At 33.5% G+C, this 22,628-nt stretch overlaps 2 protein-coding genes and 1 pseudogene across 2 annotated transcripts; 2 read left to right on the top strand and 1 right to left on the bottom strand.

The window, feature by feature from the left end:
* Positions 1-6,592: 6,592 nt before the first annotated feature.
* LOC112039109 (galactinol synthase 2-like) lies at positions 6,593-11,712 on the bottom strand (annotated as a pseudogene).
* A 611-nt stretch (positions 11,713-12,323) lies between these two features.
* LOC112040488 (nicotinamidase 2) lies at positions 12,324-13,221 on the top strand. Its single transcript, XM_024073411.2, has one exon. The coding sequence runs from the start codon at positions 12,489-12,491 to the stop codon at positions 13,071-13,073; it is 585 nt and encodes a 194-aa protein (XP_023929179.1). The 5' UTR covers positions 12,324-12,488; the 3' UTR covers positions 13,074-13,221.
* A 1,849-nt stretch (positions 13,222-15,070) lies between these two features.
* LOC112029741 (F-box protein CPR1-like) lies at positions 15,071-16,004 on the top strand. Its single transcript, XM_024062429.1, has 2 exons — positions 15,071-15,750; positions 15,860-16,004. Exons 1-2 carry the CDS (start codon positions 15,071-15,073, stop codon positions 16,002-16,004), a joined length of 825 nt encoding a protein of 274 aa, XP_023918197.1.
* The last annotated feature ends 6,624 nt before the right edge of the window (positions 16,005-22,628 follow it).

Raw genomic sequence — 22,628 nt, 5'->3', positions numbered from 1 at the left:
GTGAGACTAAGTCAAAGTGCAAATTTTGCAATTGAATTGATTTGTCAGAAATTGAAGTGTGCTCGTACGTTACCGAGTGTGGTGAGTATAATTTTCATGTTTCTTGCATAACGGAAATAATAGTTGAGGAATTGGAGAATGGAACAACTAATATTTTGGCTTTGAAGAATTTGGGGCTGCCTATTCAATGGGGATTGAAAAGATAATATGACTTTTGATTTTTTCCATTACTATTTGTCAAAATTGCCTTGATCTCGAAAAATAAAACATCGTAATATTGATTTATCATTGATGTTTAATATAGTAAATCATCCAAAATAATTATTAATAATCGATTAAGAAATCAAATAATAGAAACAAACCCTCACGGTGTTCGCTCCTGATGATACTCTTAGATCAACTAAATACATTATTGTTTTAATGCTTGAAATGAAAAATTGTTGTAATAAATTAAAATGAAGAAATTTTTGCAATTAATTGATACCAATTATTTTTGAAATTTATTGCAACAAAAATTTCGAATTAATAGCTTATTGCAATGAAGTTATCATTACAATAATTTGATATTAATTCTTTTATTATCTATTGCAATGACAAATATGAAATTGCAACGAATATTTCATTGCAATAATCTGGTATCAATTATTTCATAATCTATCGCAATGAGAAAATGAAGTAATTATCTATTACAATTAAGATATTATTACAATAATTTAATCCAACTTATTTTTTGTAAATTATTTGCAATATATTGCAATAAAATTTATGAAGTAATAGCCTATATAGATATTTGAAACAGTAAATTGTTTATTGCAAATATATATATATATATATCATTGCATCAAAATTGTCAATAAATTATTTGGAGCTTATTGCAACAAAAGTTTTTGTTGCACAAACTTATTACCTTAAATTTTATTGCAACACCTCATATCAACTGTTGCAATGTCTCTAATGTTATTGCAACAATTTTCTTCTTGTCTAAAGAAGAATGAGCTCAAGCTAGATAACAATCCAAACCTAAAACGTTACATATGCAATGGATGCAAGGAATATGGAAGCAATGGAATGTGATATAGATGTGAAGATTGCAACTATAGTCTTAACAAAGATTGCATGTTTAGCAAGCCCACCACAACCCATGAGATCTTCAAAAACTTCATTTTCAAATTCTATGAGCAACCACCCCCTTCGGAACACTATGGCAAAAGAACCAAGAAATATTGTAATGCTTGTGGGAAACACGTCAAAGGTTTCATCTACCATTACCTTGAAGAGGACTTGGACTTGCACCCTTGTTGTCTCAACCTCAAGAAAGAATTCCAAATTGGTCATGTGAAATTTCACCTTTGTGAGACTAAGTCAATGTGCAAATTTTGCAATTGAATTGAATGGTCAAAAATTGAGGTGTGGTCGTACGTTTCTGAGTGTTGTGAGTATAATTTTCATGTTTCTTGCATAACGGAAATAATAATTGAGGAATTGGAGAATGGAACAACTAATATTTTGGCTTCGAAGAATTTAGGGTTGCCTATTCAATATGGATTGAAAAGATCATATAACTTTCGATTTATTCCATTACTATTTGTCAAAATTGCCTTGATCTCGAAAAATAAAACCTCGTAATATTGATTTGTCATCGATATTTGATATTGCAAATCATTTAAAAAAATTATTTATAATTGATTTGTAAATCAAATAATAGAAACAACATCTCACGGCGTCTGTTCTTGATGATGCTCTTAGATCAACCGAATACATTTCTGTTTTAATGCCTGAAATGAAAAATTGTTGTAATAAATTAAAATGAAGAAATTTTTGCAATAAATTGATACCAATTATTTTTGAAATTTATTGTAACGAAAATTTTGAACTAATAGCTTATTGCAAGGAAGTTATCATTACAATAATTTGATATTAATTCTTTTACCATCTATTACAATGACAAATACGAAATTGCAACGAATATATCATTTCAATAATCTGATATCAATTATTTCATAATCTATCACAATGAGAAAATGAAGTAATTATCTATTACAATAAAGATGTTATTGCAATAATTTAATCCAACTTATTTTTAGTAAATTATTTGCAATACATTGCAACAATAGCCTATATAGATATTTGAGAAAGTAAATTTTTTATTGCAACAATATATATATATATATATATATCATTGCATCAAAGTTATCATTCAAATATTTGGAGCCTATTGCAACAAAAGTTTTTGTTGCACAAACTTATTACCTCAAATTTTATTGCAACACCTCATATCAACTGTTGCAATCACTCTAATGTTATTGCAACAATTTCTTATTGTCCCAAGAAAAATGAGCTCAAGCTAGATAACAATCCAAAGCTAAACCGATACATATGCAATTAATGCAAGGAATATGGCAGCAATGGAATGAGATACAATTGTGAAGATTGCAACTATAGTCTTCACAAAGATTGCATGTTTAGCAAGCCCATCACAACCCACGAGATCTTCAAAAACTTCATTTTCAAATACTATGAGCAACCACCCCCTTCAGAACTCTACGACAAAAGAACCAAGAGATATTGTAATGCTTGTGGGAAACACGTCAAAGGTTTCATCTACCATTACCTTGAAGAGGACTTGGATTTGCACCCTTGTTGTCTCAACCTCAAGAAAGAACTCCAAATTGGTCATGTGAAATTTCACATTCGTGAGACTAAGTCAAAATGCAAATTTTGCAATTAAATTGATTTGTCAGAAATTAAGGTCTGGTCGTATGTTTCTGAGTGCGGTGAGTATAATTTTCATGTTTCTTGCATAACGGAAATAATAGTTGAGGAATTGGAGAATGGAACAAATAATATTTTGGCTTTGAAGAATTTGGGGTTGCCTATTCAATAGGGATTGAAATGATCATATAACTTTCGATTTATTCCATTACTATTTGTCAAAATTGCCTAGATCTCGAAAAATAAAACCTCGTAATATTGATTTGTCATTGATATTTGATATAGCAAATCATCTAAAAAAATTATTTATAATTGATTAGGAAATCAAATAATAGAAACAACCACTCACGGCGTCCGCTCCTGATGATGCTCTTAGATCGCCCGAATACATTTTTGTTTTAATGCTTGAAATGAAAAATTGTTGTAATAAATTAAAATGAAGAAATTTTGCAATCAATTGATACCAATTATTTTTGAAATTTATTGCAACGAAAATTTCAAACTAATAGCTTATTGCAACAAAGTTATCATTGCAATAATTTGATATCAATTCTTTTATTATCTATTGCAATGACAAATATGAAATTGCAACGAATATATCATTGCAATAATCTGATATCAATTATTTCATAATCTATCGCAATGAGAAAATGAAGTAATTATCTATAACAATGAAGATAATATTACAATAATTTAATCCAACTTATTTTTGGTAAATTATTTGCAATATATTGCAATAAAATTTATGAAGTAATAGCCTATATAGATATTTGAAACAGTAAATTGTTTATTGCAAATATATATATATATATATATATATATCATTGCATCAAAGTTGTCAATAAATTATTTGGAGCTTATTGCAACAAAAGTTTTTGTTGCACAAACTTATTACCTTAAATTTTATTGCAACACCTCATATCAACTGTTGCAATATCTCTAATGTTATTGCAACAATTTTCTTCTTGTCCCAAGAAGAATGAGCTCAAGCTAGATAACAATCCAAACCTAAAACGTTACATATGCAATGGATGCAAGGAATATGGCACCAATGGAATGAGATATAGATGTGAAGATTGCAACTATAGTCTTCACAAAGATTGCATGTTTAGCAAGCCCACCACAACCCACGAGATCTTCAAAAACTTCATTTTCAAATTCTATGAGCAACCACCCCCTTCAGAACTCTACGACAAAAGAACCAAGAGATATTGTAATGCTTGTGGGAAACACGTCAAAGGTTTCATCTACCATTACCTTGAAGAGGACTTGGATTTGTACCCTTGTTGTCTCAACCTCAAGAAAGAACTCCAAATTGGTCATGTGAAATTTCACCTTTGTGAGACTAAGTCAATGTGCAAATTTTGCAATTGAATTGAATGGTCAGAAATTGAGGTGTGGTCGTACGTTTCTGAGTGTGGTGAGTATAATTTTCATGTTTCTTGCATAACGGGAATAATAATTGAGGAATTGGGGAATGGAACAACTAATATTTTGGCTTCGAAGAATTTAGGGTTGCCTATTCAATAGGGATTGAAATGATCATATAACTTTCGATCTATTCCATTACTATTTGTCAAAATTGCCTAGATCTCGAAAAATAAAACCTCGTAATATTGATTTGTCATTGATATTTGATATAGCAAATCATCTAAAAAAATTATTTATAATTGATTAGGAAATCAAATAATAGAAACAACCACTCACGGCGTCCACTCCTGATGATGCTCTTAGATCGCCTGAATACATTTTTGTTTTAATGCTTGAAATGAAAAGTTATTGTAATAAATTAAAATGAAGAAATTTCTGCAATAAATTGATACCTATTATTTTTGAAATTTATTGAAATGAAAATTTTGAACTAATAGCTTATTGCAACGAAGTTATCATTACAATAATTTAATATTAATTCTTTTACCATCTATTGCAATGACAAATACGAAATTGCAACGAATATATCATTTCAATAATCTGATATCAATTATTTCATAATCTGTTACAATGAGAAAATGAAGTAATTATTTATTACAATGAAGATGTTATTGCAATAATTTAATCCAACTTATTTTTAGTCAATTATTTGCAATACATTGCAATAAAATTTATGAAGTAATAGCCTATATAGATATTTGAAACAGTAAATTTTTTATTACAACAATATATATGTATATATATATATATATATATATATATTTATATATCATTGCATTAAAGTTGTCATTCAAATATTTGGAGCTTATTGCAACAAAAGTTTTTGTTGTACAAACTTATTACCTCAAATTTTATTGCAACATCTCTTATCAACTGTTGCAATCACTCTAATGTTATTGCAACGATTTTCTTCTTGTCCCAAGAATGAACTCAAACTAAGTAACAATCCAAACCTAAAACGTTACATATGCAATGGATGCAAGGAATATGGCAGCAATGGAATGAGATACAAATGTGAAGATTGTAACTATAGTCTTCACAAAGATTGCATGTTTAGCAAGCCCATCACAATCCACATGATCTTCAAAGACTTTATTTTCAAATTCTATGAGCAACCACCCCATTCGGAACTCTACGTCACAAGAACCAAGAGATATTGTAATGCTTGTGGGAAACATGTCAAAGGTTTCATCTACCATTGCCCTAAAGAGGACTTGGATTTGCATCCTTGTTGTCTCAACCTCAAGAAAGAATTCCAAATTGTTCATGTGAAATTTCACCTTTGTGAGACTAAGTCAAAGTGCAAATTTTGCAATTGAATTGAATTGTCAGAAATTGAGGTGTGGTCGTACATTTCTGAGTGTGGTGACTATAATTTTCATGTTTCTTGCATAATAGAAATAATAGTTGAGGAATTGGAGAATGGAACAACTAATATTTTGGCTTTGAAGAATTTGGGAGTGCCTATTCAATAGGGATTGAAAAGATCATATAACTTTTGATTTATTCTATTACTATCTGTCAAAATTGCCTTGGTCTCGAAATATAAAACCTTGTAATATTGATTTGTCATCGATGTTTGATATAGTAAATCATATAGAAAAATTATTTATAATCGATTAGGAATCAAATAATAGAAACAACCACTCACGGCGTCCGCTCTTGATTTGAGCTAACTAGAACTCACTGTTTTCTTATGTATTGTTATTCATTTTGTTTTGCTTAAATATTTCCATTTTGAGGATTTTTGAGCTGGTACTTGTCATTTGATTTGTCGTTTTGAAATTTTTTGGCGTGTGTGTTTGTTTGGTTACCAAGAAATTGGCATGAATTTTAAAAGAAAATAGGAAAATAAAAAATAAAACACAAATGCCACATAAGCTGTTGATGTGAATTTTTCTAAAACTGGCCAGTTGAATATTTTCTTAATTGTGATTAAGTGATATGTGAGCAATTTATTTTCCATATCAACAATTTTCGTGAGTTAGATGATGACAATGAGCACATTAAAGTGGTTGTATAAAGAGTTTGGATTAACTTGACATTGAAGTTTTTCTAATGACCAAAATGAAACAATCCCTAAAAGTCAAGAACTAAGAGGCGAAATACTAATGATTTATCGTATTTCTATTGACATGAAACAAAATATTTTTTGTATGTTTGATAAAATAAGTTATTATTCTATTTTTACAAAATTAATGAATAATTTATAATTAGAAAGGTTGTGTATCCAAAGCATTAATCTACCGGTACAAATCAATAATAATGAATCATTAATTTTATGGCATGAGAAATATTTTGTCATCAAATGTTGAGACATTCGATATCCTATCATTACTAGTGAAGAGTTAAGAGGTACGTTGTATATAAATAGAAATCCTCTATCCTCTATTTGTGATTAGAAAGGGGGGATATTGGCTATAGTATGGAGAAGATAAACGAACGAGTTCTACAAATCTATATGGAAATAAAGAATTTAGAAGATCATTTAAAACAATGATGATCGTGTCTCAATGTAATAAGGCAGAGCACAAACCCAAAAATTGTGTATAGTGTATCAACTGAGTCAACAAAGAGACAACTACTCTTGGAAAAGAGAAGGAGACACCACTCGCGAAAACGGAGACTCATTGTATGAGGTATTATATATCAAATTCGATACTAATAGTGAAAGAATGAGTGTTTATATTTATGCTTAGGCTTCATATTCATTGCTACCTATTCCCATATTTGAATAATCATTTGTGTTTTTTTAATAATAATTTGTGTTATTGGAAATAACGTAGCATAAAGTACTAGTTTCTTTTTCTTTTTCTTTTTCAGAAGCGCCAGCCCAATGTTTTAAAATTTGTTATGATGGTGGTTTCTATTTGAACATTGGAGCATAACATTTCATTACCGAGATGTATTTTAGGGAGTCCAAATCTTCTGTACCACTTTCTCTATACCACTTTATATACCACGAATAAAAACCTGCCATGTGTCCACCAATTTAATTAACTCCCTATTTTTTGCTTTTTCTTATTTCACTTACCTTAAATAATAAAAATAAAAATCCTCACACATCTTAGCACCACCACCGAACTCTGCTGCCACCAACATGGCCATTCCGCTACCAGCACAAACATCATCACCACCCTCAACCACCGGTAATTCATGGCTATTAAAGAAATTGGAAATTTTAAAAACGCTTATGTGTGTGTGTGTATTCCTGAGCTCCAACCAACCAACATGTGGTAGATTTGCTCTCACCCTCTGTTTCTCTCATTCACTCCTCTTAGATTTATTTTGGTTGGATTTTTGCTGGCTATAGTTGTTACTGTTTTGCTTGGTGGTTGAGCTTAAAGAGAGAGAACGATAGTAATGTCTTGTGGTTGTGGTGGTGGTGCTTCAGATCTAGTGTGATTGACCTTGGTGGTGCTGCTTCAGATCCAGAGAGAACAGCATCGTGATTGAACTTGATGGGTTTTTTATTTTTTAATTTATGGTGGAGTGATGGTGGTTGATGGGATTGAGAGGCGCGGTGGGATTGGCTTGGGTTTCTGGTGGTGTGTAAATCAAACGAAAGTGGTGGCCGTGACTGGTGACGTAGTGGTTGACCGTTGATGATGTCAGTGAAGGTGGGTGGCGGCAGTGGCAGTGGCTGGTGTCTAATAGGGTGGTTTAGATTTTTATTCATTTTATGAAACTATAAATAAGAAAATACTGAAAATTAGATTTGAATTAAATGGGTGTACACATGTCAAGATTTTATTGGTAGAGTATAAAGTAGTGTAGGAAAAATGAGACAGAAAATTTGGACTCAATTTTAGGTGCATGTATAGTTAGGATTGAGTTACACCTAGTATAAGTCTGTGTTCATGTTACACTATTCAATTTTTTAGGTGATTAGTATTTTAAAAATTCAACCACTGAATAATATGTTCTCATTTTCTTAACAAGCACACCAAAATTTGTGTTTATTGTAGGATTAGTGAAATGAAAAATCAATAAATGGCTCCAAAATTGTATTCACCAGATAGTTCATTTTGTGAGAATCAAACATCGTTTTATTCCCTAACTGATCAACGTTAATAGTTTCTTAAGGAAGCCGTTAAACATCACTCTGACCAGGATGTGTGGGGATAGGAGCATTCATATTCAGACCAATATGCTTGACACAAATTATTTTTTGTATTCTATTTAAGTTACAAATTATTTCCTCTAATTTTGTCTAAAATGTAATTAAGTCATATAACTTTTGATTATTCCATTACTACCTGTCGAAATTGCCTTGTCTAATTGTATATTATTAACTCTTCGACAATAACTCATCATTGGTCACCTTTAAACTTTGCAAGGTAAAAAAAAATAAAACTCAATCCAAATATTTCTCAATACATCCAATAAAAGTTTTCAAGTGATGTTGTTACATTGTCAAAGTTACACTAAATATAATTTGAACTCAATTCATATATATTAGTTGATATCTTCAAAATTGGATTTGCAATCTAATATTTTAACCAGTACCGAATATGGGGATTATTTTTACTTGTTACTTGTGTTAAAAAATATGTATATATAAATTGTACCAATCAGTACAATATAAATTCTAAAACATTTTTTTTTATTCCACTAGTATTGAGTAAGATCTTAAACTTATCTCTTCAATACCATGTTTGGGTGTTCATAAAATAATAGATTGGGTAGATCATACATTAATGAATTGGAATTATATGGTGAATTTTTTTTTTTTAATGTATTTGCAAGTTTATAAAATAAATAATAGAAATGAACAAATATATAAGTTACATTAAAGGAATGAGTGTCTCCCTTGCCAAAACATGGGAATAGATGTAAAATCCTTTAAAAAATCCATTCCATTCCCATGTCTTACCTACCAAACAAGCTACAAGAGTGACCAACTTCTGGGCCATCAGATTATTGTATTACATGTGGACTAGAGATTTGGAACTCAAGACCTTATAGATATCATAAGGTCTTAAGAACCACAAAGTCAATCTCTTGGAGTTGACAAAAAACTTTTCCAAAATGGTAGAATTTGTTATCTACAAAAATTTTTAATTTTCTTTTATTTTTATTTTCAAAGCAATAGATTACTAAAAATACGATACAATAAATATTTTCTTTAAATTTTCTACTAATTAAGTTCTCTTATTCAGCTGAAATCTACCAAGCAGGCAGTGGCAAATCCACTAGAAGGCAAGGGGTCATGGTTCCCGCAGTCATGATTCATTATTATTATTTTTAAAAGATATACCTAATTAAGTTCTCTTATTCAACTAGTCATTTTTTTAATGTATTTTGAAGTTCCCCACACTCAATTAGTATATTTTTAGTATTTTTGTGGAGTGTTATTACTTTTATTTTGTTTTATTATAATTTAATAGTTACAATGAGGAAGGAGAGTTTGAACCCTAGATGTCATGAACATATTAGGATGTGCCAACTAATTGAACTACAAAACTCTTGTCTAAAATGTTATTACTTCAATGTGTAATTCTACGGTACCCCTCCTTTTTTTAGGGGTATGGTGTCAACTATTAGGTAACTTGTTATACTAGGTTACAAAAACATGACATTTGACAATTTCATCCTCGTATTATGCAGTACCAATATCACAAAACATGACATTTGACTGTACTTTTGTTATATTTGTTGGTTTTCTTATTTTTTTTTCCTCACATTTGATGGTTTCATTATCACATTAAGTAGTACCAATATCACATTTAATCATAGTTTTGTTACATTCGATGACACCTTAATTTTTTTTTTCTTACATTTGACATTTCATTGTCACATTGGCAATAAGAACATCACATGCAATTGTACTTTTGTCACATTTTGTAGTTCCCTTATTTTTTACACATTTGATGGTTCCATTGTCACATTAGGCAATACCAACATCATATTGTGATGTACTTTTGTCACATTTGATGTTACCCTAAATTTTTTTCTCTCATTTGACAGTCCATCCTCACATTGGTCAGTCTCAACATCCCATGTAACTGTATTTTTGTAATATTCCGTGGTTGCTTATTTATTTTATTTTTTTCACATTTTATGGTTCTGTTGTCACATTAGTCAATACCAACATCACATCTGACTTTATATTTTTTTCACATTCAATGGTACTCAAATTGTTTTCTCACATTTGATAATTTCATTGTCACATTGGACATTACCAACATTACATGTCAACAATAGAAGCCAAAGTTGGACATTTGTTGACATAACAATTAATTAAGAGAGAGAGAGAGAGAGAGAGAGAGAGAGAGTTAACAACTTGTATACTCAAAATGTTTGTTTTTATAAATTGAAAATTTGAAAATATGAGAAAAAAAGAAAACAAAGCGAAAGTAAGACCAATGGTCCAGAAACTCCCAACATAATAGTAGGAGTTTGAGTGTTTGACTTAAAACAGAAGATTATTCCAGACCTTACTAATATAAAACCAACCATGTACCCATTACCCCTAGTCCTACACAAAATCATTTGTATTGAACTTAACAAGCACTGAGCAGCAGATGGGGCATTGATGTAGCGAACAGCTGCCGCTGAAACCTGAAAGCGCTGTCAAGAATTTTTTCAAGCCATTTTTCCAGCACCAGTTTCAGCCTCTACAGAAGCCAATGATCGAGTTCTTGTAGTCCAATGACTCATCATTGTGTATGTCCCATCCCACCATCTCTTCACTAGCAATTTGATGTCCTCCCTGTCCATGTTTTCTTCCTCACCAGTGTACCTCCATGGCTTAGAGCCCTACAAAAAAAAAAAAATAAAAATAAAAATATACTCCATTATTATCACATATCAAGCAAAAAAATGTTTAGATTTTATTGAACATGAGATTTTTACTATGAACAAAGTGAATACTCATGGTAGCACTGTAGTGAACAATTTTAACTTTTTCAAATTCAATATTCTCAGAGTGGTGCCATAAAATGGCAAGCACATGATTGTAAACTGGGAAGATTGGCTTATAAATATCTTTGAAGAACTTGTTCAAAAAGCCCAACAAGAATCATAAAATTTTTGAGTATGCTATAAGTTACTAATATTATTTCACCACAAATTAAAGAAAACAAAGTCAGAGATTTATGTGCTCATTTTTTTAAGCCAATGATCCAAATCCACAACCTATTAATCCAATGGCTAGAAAGTAGCTTGATATGAATCTATCAAAGCAATCAACACGTCCCAAAATGGGTCATACACAAATTTTTCTAGTAGTCCCAAAATTTTGAGATCCATTATGGATCTTGCGAAGCCAATCAGATTGGCCTCAGAGATTTTTTATGTGGTATTTTTTCTAATGACCAAAATAACTATGGGAAATAATATATAACTGCTCAGCAAAAGTGGTAGGATTGATATCTTGGAGGGTATTAAGGAGATCATGGTATGTGGATAGATAAGGCTTAACAATGAGTCAAAAAAATTAGTACTGACTTAACAATTTTAAATCTTTTAGTAGAATTTATTCACTATTTCATAACAGCTGTCAAACTAGGTATTATCTGCCACCGAACATACCCTTAATTCAAAATTACCAAAACACTCTCGCATGCAATTTTTTGATATAACACGTGTCAGAAGCCCACAAACACAGTTTCCCAAAAAAAAAATCTCGTCACTCACAAAAAGCAAACTACGTGTAAAACAAGGTTTGATTGGAGTAATTGGCGACACGGTAGGCGATGGCAAACTGGGTTTGATTCTCAGGTGGATACACAGGCTCAATCTCTCTAACTATGCACCCTTGTGAAGCCAATATCTCACAGTAGACACCAGGCAAAATTGCAACCACAAGAGGGTACTTAGTCTTGAAGACTTGACCTTCCTCAGGCCGTTGGCTAAGCCAACCACACCTTTCACTTAATTCCCGTTACCTGCCAAAAAAGTGACATAGGCCTTTCCAGTGGTGATGTTAGTAGCCATTTGCAATTTTTTAACGCGGGTTTTTGGAGAAAATGTGAATTGAACAAAGGTTGTAGACTATGGATAATTCCATCTCGGTCTAGATAAAAATTGAGTAATTCTAGGACCATTACTACATATTTACTACTCATGGGTTATAACTAAATTTGTGTAAAATGGGGTGATTCTAACTTTTTTTTTTTTTTTAATTTAAGCTAGATGGTCCAATTAGTCCCTCCTTTTTCGAAGATAATCCCAAAGAAATCGGACGCAGCATTCTGATCTGACGGTTATTGAGAGGCTTCATGATTTGGACGGAGCACGACATTTAAAACAGAAGTATAACATATAAAAATCTCAAACTCAAAGGCTCGAACCTCAAATACCATATTCCAGAAACAGAAACAAAAGCAAAAAAATCAATAATGGGGTCGTACAAGAAATACGAGAAGAGAAAGAGAAACCCAGACCCCAAAACCTCAGCGCTCTTGGTCATTGACGTGCAGAACTACTTTTCCTCCATGGCCCACCCAATCCTCCCCAACCTGCTCCAAACCATTCAGCTCTGCCGACGCGCCTCCATCCCTGTCATCTTCACGCGCCACTCCCACACTGACGCCGACGGCGGCATGCTTGCGGAGTGGTGGAACGGCGACCTCATCATGGATGGGACTGCGGAGGCGGAGCTGATGCCGGAGCTGGAGAAGCTGCCGGAGGACATGGTGGTGGGGAAGAACACGTACAGCGCGTTCAGGAACACGCGCCTAGAGGAGCAGCTGCGCGAGATGGGTGTGGAGGAGGTGATCGTCACGGGTGTCATGACTAACCTCTGCTGCGAGACGACGGCGCGTGAGGCTTTCGTCAGGGGGTTTAGGGTCTTCTTCTCCACCGACGCGACTGCCACGTCGGATTTGGAGCTGCACGAGGCCACGCTTAAGAACTTGGCATATGGCTTCGCTTACTTTGTTGATTGCAAGAGGCTTCGAGAGGGGCTCTTTGGGAATCAATGAAAGAAAATTGAGGTACATCAACGAGTGCATCTGTAGTGTTTGTGAAAATGTCTGAATAAGTATTTATTTTCTATTTTATGTATTTTTGTTCTTTGTTAGATAGCCCTTGTATAGTTGTGAAAAGATGAAAGAAAATAATTTAAGGCTTCGATCTTCTAGATAAGTTCAATAGTGGCTGGGGGATTATTTATGTTTTCCTAGCAAGGTATGAATTATATCCATGATATCAAGCAGGAGTGAGGGACTGAAAAACAAAAGTTTTTTACATAAAAATTTTCTCCTTGTTTTGGAAAAACTGGTACTTTAAAATTTTATAACATAAAATGGCACACAACTTGTGCTACAATAGGGCCAGAGTAATCACCTTTATGAACACAAAATTGATAGTTGGAACTTTCTAATGTACAATCTTACCTCTTTCTGTTCAAGGAATCATTAAGGCCCCTTATATTCAATATAATGGAATTCATATGGAATCTGTACCAACATTCTTTCCCTCTTCTACAGTTTTACCTCTCCTTGTACTAGAAGTGTCTCCTTGTGTTTGTTTTTCTTTTATCCTTTTGATTATAACCCCTTGCTACATTGCAGCTTCAATGGACTGTTGTGTAGTACATTGTCCATCAGTGTGTTCATGATCCTCTAACTTAGGAATGATCGATGAAGGCTCACCAAGTTCCCAAATGCCCACTGCAATATCACAGTCACCATCTAAGTACATCACCTAGTTATGCTAAAAAAACTGCAATAGTTTAATCAAAGAATATGAATAGGGAGGACAAGAATTCATGTGTCACTATAGGGCATACCAATTGTATAAAAATCAAAATAGTCTCACGTCGTTCGAATTAAATTGGTTCTTCCATTTAGCATTCTACATCCCAAAGCGCTTAAATCAACATTCTCTGTTAAGGAACAGCAGGCTATAAGAGAGAACAAAATTTAAATTGATACTTGTTCTGCAAGGTTAACAATATTGTTTGGCAAAATCCAATAACACAATTAAACTTTTAGATAAACCAGTACTTATCAGATGTCAATTTGTGCCATTATTATACAATTTTTAGATTGTCTCAAGTATCAATTTTGGAACTTGATTGTGTGGACAAATGCAAAGTAGACCATAGACATGTGTTGTTAAAAGCGCAAAGGTCTCTTGGAGCCTAAGCACAAAGCTTGCGTACTTGTCGATGTGAAGCGTATATTTAAAAAAAAAATTATTAATGGTCAATATAACAATTAAATGATCAATTTTTTTTTTTTGGCTGAATCAATGATCAATTAATCATATAAAATTACAATAAAACATTTTATACAATTTATATAATCCTCTTGTGCTTTACAAAATATATGCAAACATGATATTTAATGGCCATGATTACAAAAAATCGTAGAATCAAAATAGAAGTATAGAACAAAAAAAAAAAAAAAAAAAAGGCTAAAAAGTACTAAAAGTTAAGTAATGTTTTCTAAAGAGGTAGGCTTAAGTTTATGGTACACCACACTATTAGTTTTTATATATTAAATCAATCACTTATATCAAACATATTTAGGCTAAAGTTCAAATCCATTTCTTTTAACTTACCTAGACAAAGAATTTGGATTTCGTGTCCTTCACATCCAAATCCATAGCTAAATTCATGAAATCCAAACAGCTAATTGGACTAAGGTATGAGGGGGTCAATTTTTGTTGTTGCTTGATATGCCCAAAACACACTCGAGCGACCTTGGAGCAAAAGCTTTGGGCCTCGAAGCAAAAAAAGGGGCCCAAAAAATGTTAAACATAAAACGAACGTGTTCAAAAGAAACAAAAGCTAACCCGCAGCAGTAAAATAAAAATAAATAAAAAAACAGCAACCCCGAATCCCTCTGAGAGCTTGTCTCTGTTTTTCAACTCTTTCATTGAAAAATGTCACAAACGACAGAACCTTGCTCATGATACTGATAATGATAATGGTGATGGTTATATCATACACATGCCGCTTCATACATGCGCCATGAATTCTTCTAGTTCTAACAGACCCGTCTGTACGGTCGCATTGGACCGCACCTTTGATAGGATTTTCGAGATTGAAATTCCCTTTGATTTACCTTCTGGGTTGTCCAAAATAGTCGGTTCCTGCAATGGGTTGATGTGTCTCGCCACTTCGACTAATGTTATATATTTGTGGAACCCCAGCGCTAGGAAATTCAAGAAGTTGCCCGGTTCTTGCTTAGGAAATTTGGGTGTTGTTACACTCGGATTTGCTTATCATTCGGAGAACAATGACTACAAGGTTTTGAGGGTTTCGTGTTGTCCTTGGATAAGACCGAATGTGCCTGATGACATTGAGGTGTACTCATTAAGTTCGGATTCATGGAGAAGGGCTGGAATGTCATTGAGAGCCAATGTTAAGGCATCTGATAATAGTTTTCTTTTGCCAACTCCATTGGTTAGTGGAGCTTTGCACTGGATCTCACGTGTCGCAGAACGAGAAGAGGAGTGTAAGGTTGAAGTGATTATGTCATTTAATGTCAATAGTGAGGAATTTAGAATGTTAAGAATGCCTGATGGTGCTATGTCAATAGTGAGATTTCAGACATGTCTTGCATTATTCAAGGGGAATCTGGCTTTCCTTACATTTGGACAAAGTGAACAACGTGGTGGCTACCAATACTCCATCTGGGTGATGAGGGAGTATGGCATGCTTGAGTCTTGGAATAAACTTTTTTGTTGTACCACTTGAGAGATTAGCTGTTTGCATTGCCTTCACTATGTGTGGTTCACTTTTGACTCTCTGCCTCAGGACCAACAATCAAGAACAGAAGTTTGTTTTAGTTGACACCGAAACTCTACATGGGAAGGATTTTGATATCCAACAACCTTTATGTGTAGCTACCTTCATGGAGAGCCTTGCTTTACTTGATGGAGCAAACATGGTGTCTTACTAAGTGGATGGTGGCATGCATATTTTAAGTGAAGTCCCTAGTGGTATGGACTATGGATGAAGTTTCCTTTAGTAGTAGGCACAATAGTATTGTGCAAAGCTTAATTTCTGTCCCAGGTTTACAATATCCTTTTGTGGCTATTATCATATTATATATTAGTATATGATATTTCTCTGCGGATGTTTGTCGTGCACAAATCTAGATTTGGCAATGTAAGTAGAAAACAATACTTGGCCAACATAATCCTTATTTGCTTACATGTCCCTTTGGTAGTGTTAAAAAGATCTAGATTATGGCTCTCTTGAGTACACTTTAAAAGAAGAAATGACCAAAAAAAGAGGAGAGAATAAAGACAGCTCTAAAACTGAGAATTATGAAAAGAAGTAGCCAAGTGCTTTTTTAGTGAGCATGTTACCATTCCAAGGTCTTGTTCTTACTTCCCTGTTTCAAGCTACAAGGTCTTTTGTTGTTTCAGTAGTACATTTAACCATAATATTGGCAGTAATAAGCTAATTTATATGAAAGAGAGTCTGTCCCTAGATATGTGATCCCGCTATATTATTACAAGGTCTCGTTCTTACTTCCCAAGCTCAGGCGGCATTGTCTTTTGTTTGTTTCTGCAGTATATTTACCCTTAATATTGACAATAAGAAGCTAATTTATATGACAGAGAGTCTGTCTGTCCCAAGATATGTGATCCTGCTATTTTATTGTATCTTTAGAGTCTCAGAGATTTATATATATAAGGAATGCTATTATCTCATGCTTAGATGGGTTAAATCACATGTTTTTCGTTCATTGGATGTGGATCAACTAGTTTAGCCTAAATGTTGTGTTTCTGTTAGTACTTTTGTGTTCATTTTCCTAAAGAAATATGCTATGGTTTCACTAAATTTGTTTGGTTGGAGCAGAAGAATTTAAAGGCATATATAGCTGTTAGGTTGTGAGCTACATCAAATGTGTTTCCTGAACTTTCGTTTGGTTGGACAAGAAGAATTCAGGGGTGTGTACAGTTGTTAGCTTGTCAAGTACATTGGCATTGAGACAGGCATCAGTGGGAGTTTAAGTTAACAATCCATGAAATAGAATGCTTATGGTTATATATTTGACCTCTTGCATGGAAATCCAATAGTCATCCTTGTTCTTGCACACACTTTAAAATTGGTTCTATCTACACGTTCTTGCTTTCACGATCTTGATTTTTTGAACTTGATACAGTACTTCTGATTCTTAAACTCTCCATCTCTAATCTCTATCGGATACTGCTATCAATTGTTGCACTTTTCCCAATTGTTTTGATAAAATATATATCTGGATCTATTCAAATGTGCATTTCACCAAAACTGAGTTTACATTGTCTGCTTTATGGCCAACTAAAGTAGAAAAGTGTACTTTTGAGTGGACAATTCTATATCGGCTCCTATTTATGTTATTGGTTATATTTTATTTCCTGCTAGATTAAAATTGGACTTTCTGTAATGCCCATAACAATGTGGCAGATTGTGCTAATTGGTGGAGTTCTTGAACACAAGATGCTACTTTTATGAACTTATTCTCTCAAAAAATTGACTAATCCCATCCTCACCATTTATTTTGATTTTCAAGTATCAATTGGACAACTATGATATTATAAACAATAGAGGTGGGTTGTTTTTTGAATTGTTTATGGCAAGCCAAAGCATGAAATAGTGTCTGGGAAGTGGTAACTAGGTTCTATGTAGGCATTTTTGAGTAAGTACTTTGATATGATATGAAACTCAATATTTGTTCTTGACATTTTATCCTTTTGTAATCCCCTTGATAGAGTGGTGCGTTAGTCTAGTTGATGGTGTTTAAGTTACTTTAACAACAAAATCAACTTACTTGCCTAGAATGATGTCATTTGATGCCAATGGAGAGAAATTCGGAGAGATAGCACTCCCTGCAGAAATTATTCAATCTTCCCATTGGATCACACTACCTCTTGCTATTGTAGATGACTTGCAACTGGAACATCTTGAATTGTACAAGGAAAATTTTGCTTTGATTGTTTGGGTGAGCTATGCATTGTTTGGGTGATGAGATAGTTTGGTCTGCATGAATCATAATCATTGAGTAAGCATCTTTTTTTGTGCAATGGGAAAATGTTCTAGACTTTTTCCGTTTGCACCAGGCTTGGTGTACTTTTGGTTCAAAGAGCAGGTCCCTGCTTAGGTTGGCGAGAAAAATTTAAATTTATCACTCTCTCATGTATTTTCCTGACTAATTGGGCTGATCATAACACAAATGAAAGGGAGAATTTGCGAAAAATTGGATAATTATTCTGTGTATGAACTTACTGGATCCTGAAACTCTACATGAGAAGGATCTTGGTATTCTAGCTTTTCCAGCTTTGCCTGCTACTTTTGTGGAGAGGATTGCGTTACTTGATGTAGAAAATATGCTATTTGGATAAGAAGTGTCATTATTTGCAACTCAAGCTGTGATTGAGGAATACTGAAAGCTCCTTTTCTTTTGCAGAAGGCATGAAAGTAATGGTCTAATGTTGAAAGGAAAAATTATCCATGGCTTAATATGAGATTTAAGAATTGTGATCTTGCATGTCAATGTGCTACTTATATAAATTTGTTTTAAAAATGGTCTTAATTTAGATTAAAATACATTTTTTTACGAGTATGAATAATTTTAATTTAGATTTAAATACTAGAAGTTTCTACTTGAAGGATCACTAAACTCAACATTTTGTTTATGCTTGTTTATTTACTATTATTTTCTTTTGGACTTATTAAAATCATGAAAATTCTTGAGAAAATTGGTCAAATTTCTTTAGATATTAGCAAACATTTTACCTTGGTTGTATGAGTTGCCTTGGAGAATAGGAAAATTATTTAATTTTAATGGAGTTCATGAATTTTTGTAGACAATAAATCATCGAAATATTTCAAGAATCAAAGACACCTCAATAAGATGCTTACATGGTATGCTTCTTACATGGAATAGACCTGCTGTGTTGTTAAATATAACTCTGGTGCTTCTAATCGAGTTGCTAATTCTCTATTTCGTAGGACTACTTTACTAGTTACCGTAAGTAGTAGAGTTGTTGGTATTAAATGTTTGAAGAAATTAAATGAAGCTAACAAATCTGGTGCTTCTAATCAAGTTACTAATGGCAACTAGTGGTGTTGAAGATGGAGTTTGGATTGGGTTTACTAGGATGAAGACTGAAACAACCAAATGGGATGAATAAAGAATTTTGAAGGTTAAAAAAAAAAATCTGATTATGCACATAAGGCATGTGATAAGGCTAAGGATAATATATAATTGTCCTCTATGTTTATAGGTCATCTTGCTCTTGGTATTTTTCTTTTTATTTTTTAGACATTAATAGTTGGGGCTAAGGTATTTGAACTTGAATGTCTCAATTAAAAACTCCAAAGCGATGTCATTTGAACTATAAAACTCTAGACATCTTGCTATTGATTTCAAGATTTTTTTTTTAAAAAAAAAAAAAAATGCAAGCTCTAGCTATATAATTGGCACAATTGTGAAATTTTTGCTAATAAGATATGTAATTTTTTGAGAGTATCTTCCTTTTACAGAAGACTGGAAGGCCAAGCTTGGCGCAATTGTCTTTTCTTGGATTTACAAATTACTTAGCTCTTGTAAGGGGAATCTCTGCTCACGAATGTATCTAGGTGTAGATTGAAGATGGTCCCAAGTTCTTTAATTTCACTCAAGCTCTGTTTAGCCATACAATAAAATTGCCGTTTTAGGTTTTAACTCCTTAAAAAAAGGGTTTGATGCCCATATCCAAATCAGAATCTTGCCAAAACATCCTTCTTTTTAAACTAATCTCTGATATGTGCAAATTGCAATCATAGTAGAAGTTTGTTCTTACCATGAATCTTTTTTTGATAAGTATAAGGAGTCGTCTTTAAAGTTACAAATATCTTAAATTCCTTTGCAGACCAAACACTTTCAAAGCACAACTCTTTATAAAGGTCTTAAAATCCTTACTACTTAATTTACCCTCTCTTTTCTTCTCTTCCGCTTGAAAAATGTTCCAAAAGAGAGAACTTCCGATCTTCCATGGGCCTATAGAACGATTGTGAAGACCCCCACAGGGGAAACTCCTTTTAAACTAGCCTATGGAAGTGAAGCAGTCATACCTGCAGAAATACACATGGCAAACCACAGGATGATGAAGTACAAGGACGAGGAAAATGAAGAACAATTTCGTCTCAATCTTGATTTGATAGACGAGGTGAGGATAGATGCAAAACAAAGAATGGCAAGGTATAAAACCTCATGGCCAAATAATATGATGCAATGGTGAAACCTAGGCATTTTAACATTGGGGACCTTGTCCTAAAAAGGGTCTCCTTAGCAATCAGAAACCTGACCCATGGAAAATTGAGGCCTAAATGGGAAGGACCCTACAAGGTTATCAATTGCAAAAGGCAGGGATCATACTACTTGAAAGCTTTGGATGGATGAAAATTAGAGCAACCCTGGAATGTTAAGCATTTAAGAAAATATTATCAATGAAGTATCAATATGGACGAGCATCATTCTGGACGAGTATCATCCTAGACGAAGTTTAAGTTATTTGTTACTTTCCTTATGTTTATTTGTGCTTGTTGTTAGTACTACCTGTTTTTAGTAATTTAATTCCCTAAAGTGCACTAGCTTCTGGCTTATGCACTGTCTATAGACATAATCATGATGGACAAAGTCATGAACTTAGTCTGTTTGTATATAAGTATTTTCCATTCCCTAAAGGCACCAGCTTCTAAGCATGTGCCATGCTTGTGAACGATGTTTATGTTATGTAAATACAGTTTGGGTTTCCAATGTATATAAAGTTGTGTGAATTTCCAATTTTCATATTGTTGAAGTTCTCATTAAAGCTAATCCACAAGAAGGTCCAAGACGAGCAAAATCTCTGGACGCAGGGATATAACGTCTATAAGCTTTCCTTAAATAAGGTAAAAGCAAAGTAAAATAAGCCTAAGGTATCTTCATCTAATTAATGGACGAGGTAAAGCGTGCACGCAAGAATATTCAAAATCCATGGATAAATGTGACCAGCTAAAAAATTCAATCTTTGGACGAGTAAACACTGGAAAAGTCTTGCCCAAAGACAAACAATGAACCGTCCAGCCTATAGACAAAGATTAATGCAAGCTAAAAGTCAAACTTATGAACAAAGAAAGTTGGCAATAAAAATTCCATTCATAGACGAGTTACACTTGTGAAATATAATGAATGGTAGAATGTTGAGCATGAAAAAGTTATCCTAATATGGACGAACTAAATGTCTTCACAAATGGACGGACCACACTTAAAAGACCATAGAATATAACATGGACAATGTAAATAAGGAAAATTTATTCATACACAAAATATAATATGTTCAACAATTTATAAAGAATGAAGATGAAAATAGATATTCATTCATAAAAGGGTAGACGATCATCGTCCAAAAACCCTTGTACTATTTAAGCCAATGAAGGCTATTGTATCTTTTATCTGTCCACAAACTTGGACAAGAAAAGTGTACTTAAATAAATTTTAAAATAAAAGCCCAAAACAACAAGCATTCCTAATGAAATAAAAATAAATAAATGAAAATTACTGAGATAAACCACTAGAGGCCTTGTCCCCGACTTTAGGTCATCCTTGGCGGGCTCGACGACATCTTTAACAGGCTTAGTTGAGGCATCGTCCACGATGTTGACGTCCTCGGAGCTCATCTAAAACAAAGAACTTTCTTCTACAGTAGGAACTTGGAAGGAGTCAAAGTCCATCTTAGGGTAGGCCTCTTTGGCATCAGAGTGAAAGTCTTCATAGCCAGTAGCATAATGTTGATCTAGAAAATTGGTGTAGTCATTTGACTTCATAAATGTTGCAATGGCTTCCTTCTTAGCCTTCTCCAAGGACGAAGTGAACCCTTGACATTTCACCTCAAGGTGATTGATACGAGTCTCCTTCTCAATGGAGTCTGCCTTGAGCTCTTTCACCTAGTTCCTTAGTTTATTCTCTATTCCCTAAAGACAAGTGAGCTCCTCGATTAGCCTGATCACTTCCCCCTTCTTCAAAAGGAACTCATCCTTCAGTCCTTTATTCTTCGTCTTAGCGGCCTTAGCCTCGTCATAGAGCTCCTTGGCTTGGCTGGACACAGTGTAGAACTTTGCCATGGCCTAAAAAATAGATGGACGAAGGAAAATTAGAAATTTTCCTTAAATTTCTTAGAAAAATAAAATAAGAATAATAAAAAAAAACTACATACCTTGAAAAGATCATGGATGGCAGAGCGTTTAAAGTCTTTCACAGACATGTCGTAACATACACTCAACTCTTTGTTAGAGATGATTTCTTTGAATGACTTCCACGCATAATCTTCGTCCAGCTCTAAGTTGGGAAGGCATTTGGCTGGAACTGAAGGAGTTCCTCTCGTCTGATGCTGGTTACTCCTACCTCGATCGGGATTACTGCCTCAGTGCTGTAGGTGAGTCTAAAGGGGTCTCTCCCGTTGGGATTCTTGTTGTGGTTCTGTAAGCCCACAAGACATTAGGTAACTCTTCTGGCCAGGCACCCTTCGCGTCGTCCAGCTTGGTTTTGATAATCTTGAGTAGTGTTCGATTT

This window comes from Quercus suber, unplaced genomic scaffold (genome assembly GCF_002906115.3).
Source record: "Quercus suber isolate HL8 unplaced genomic scaffold, Cork oak 2.0 scaffold_541, whole genome shotgun sequence".
NCBI lineage: Eukaryota > Viridiplantae > Streptophyta > Magnoliopsida > Fagales > Fagaceae > Quercus > Quercus suber.
Note: the sequence above shows the minus strand (reverse complement) of the source record. Positions and strands in the feature narration are given on the sequence as shown.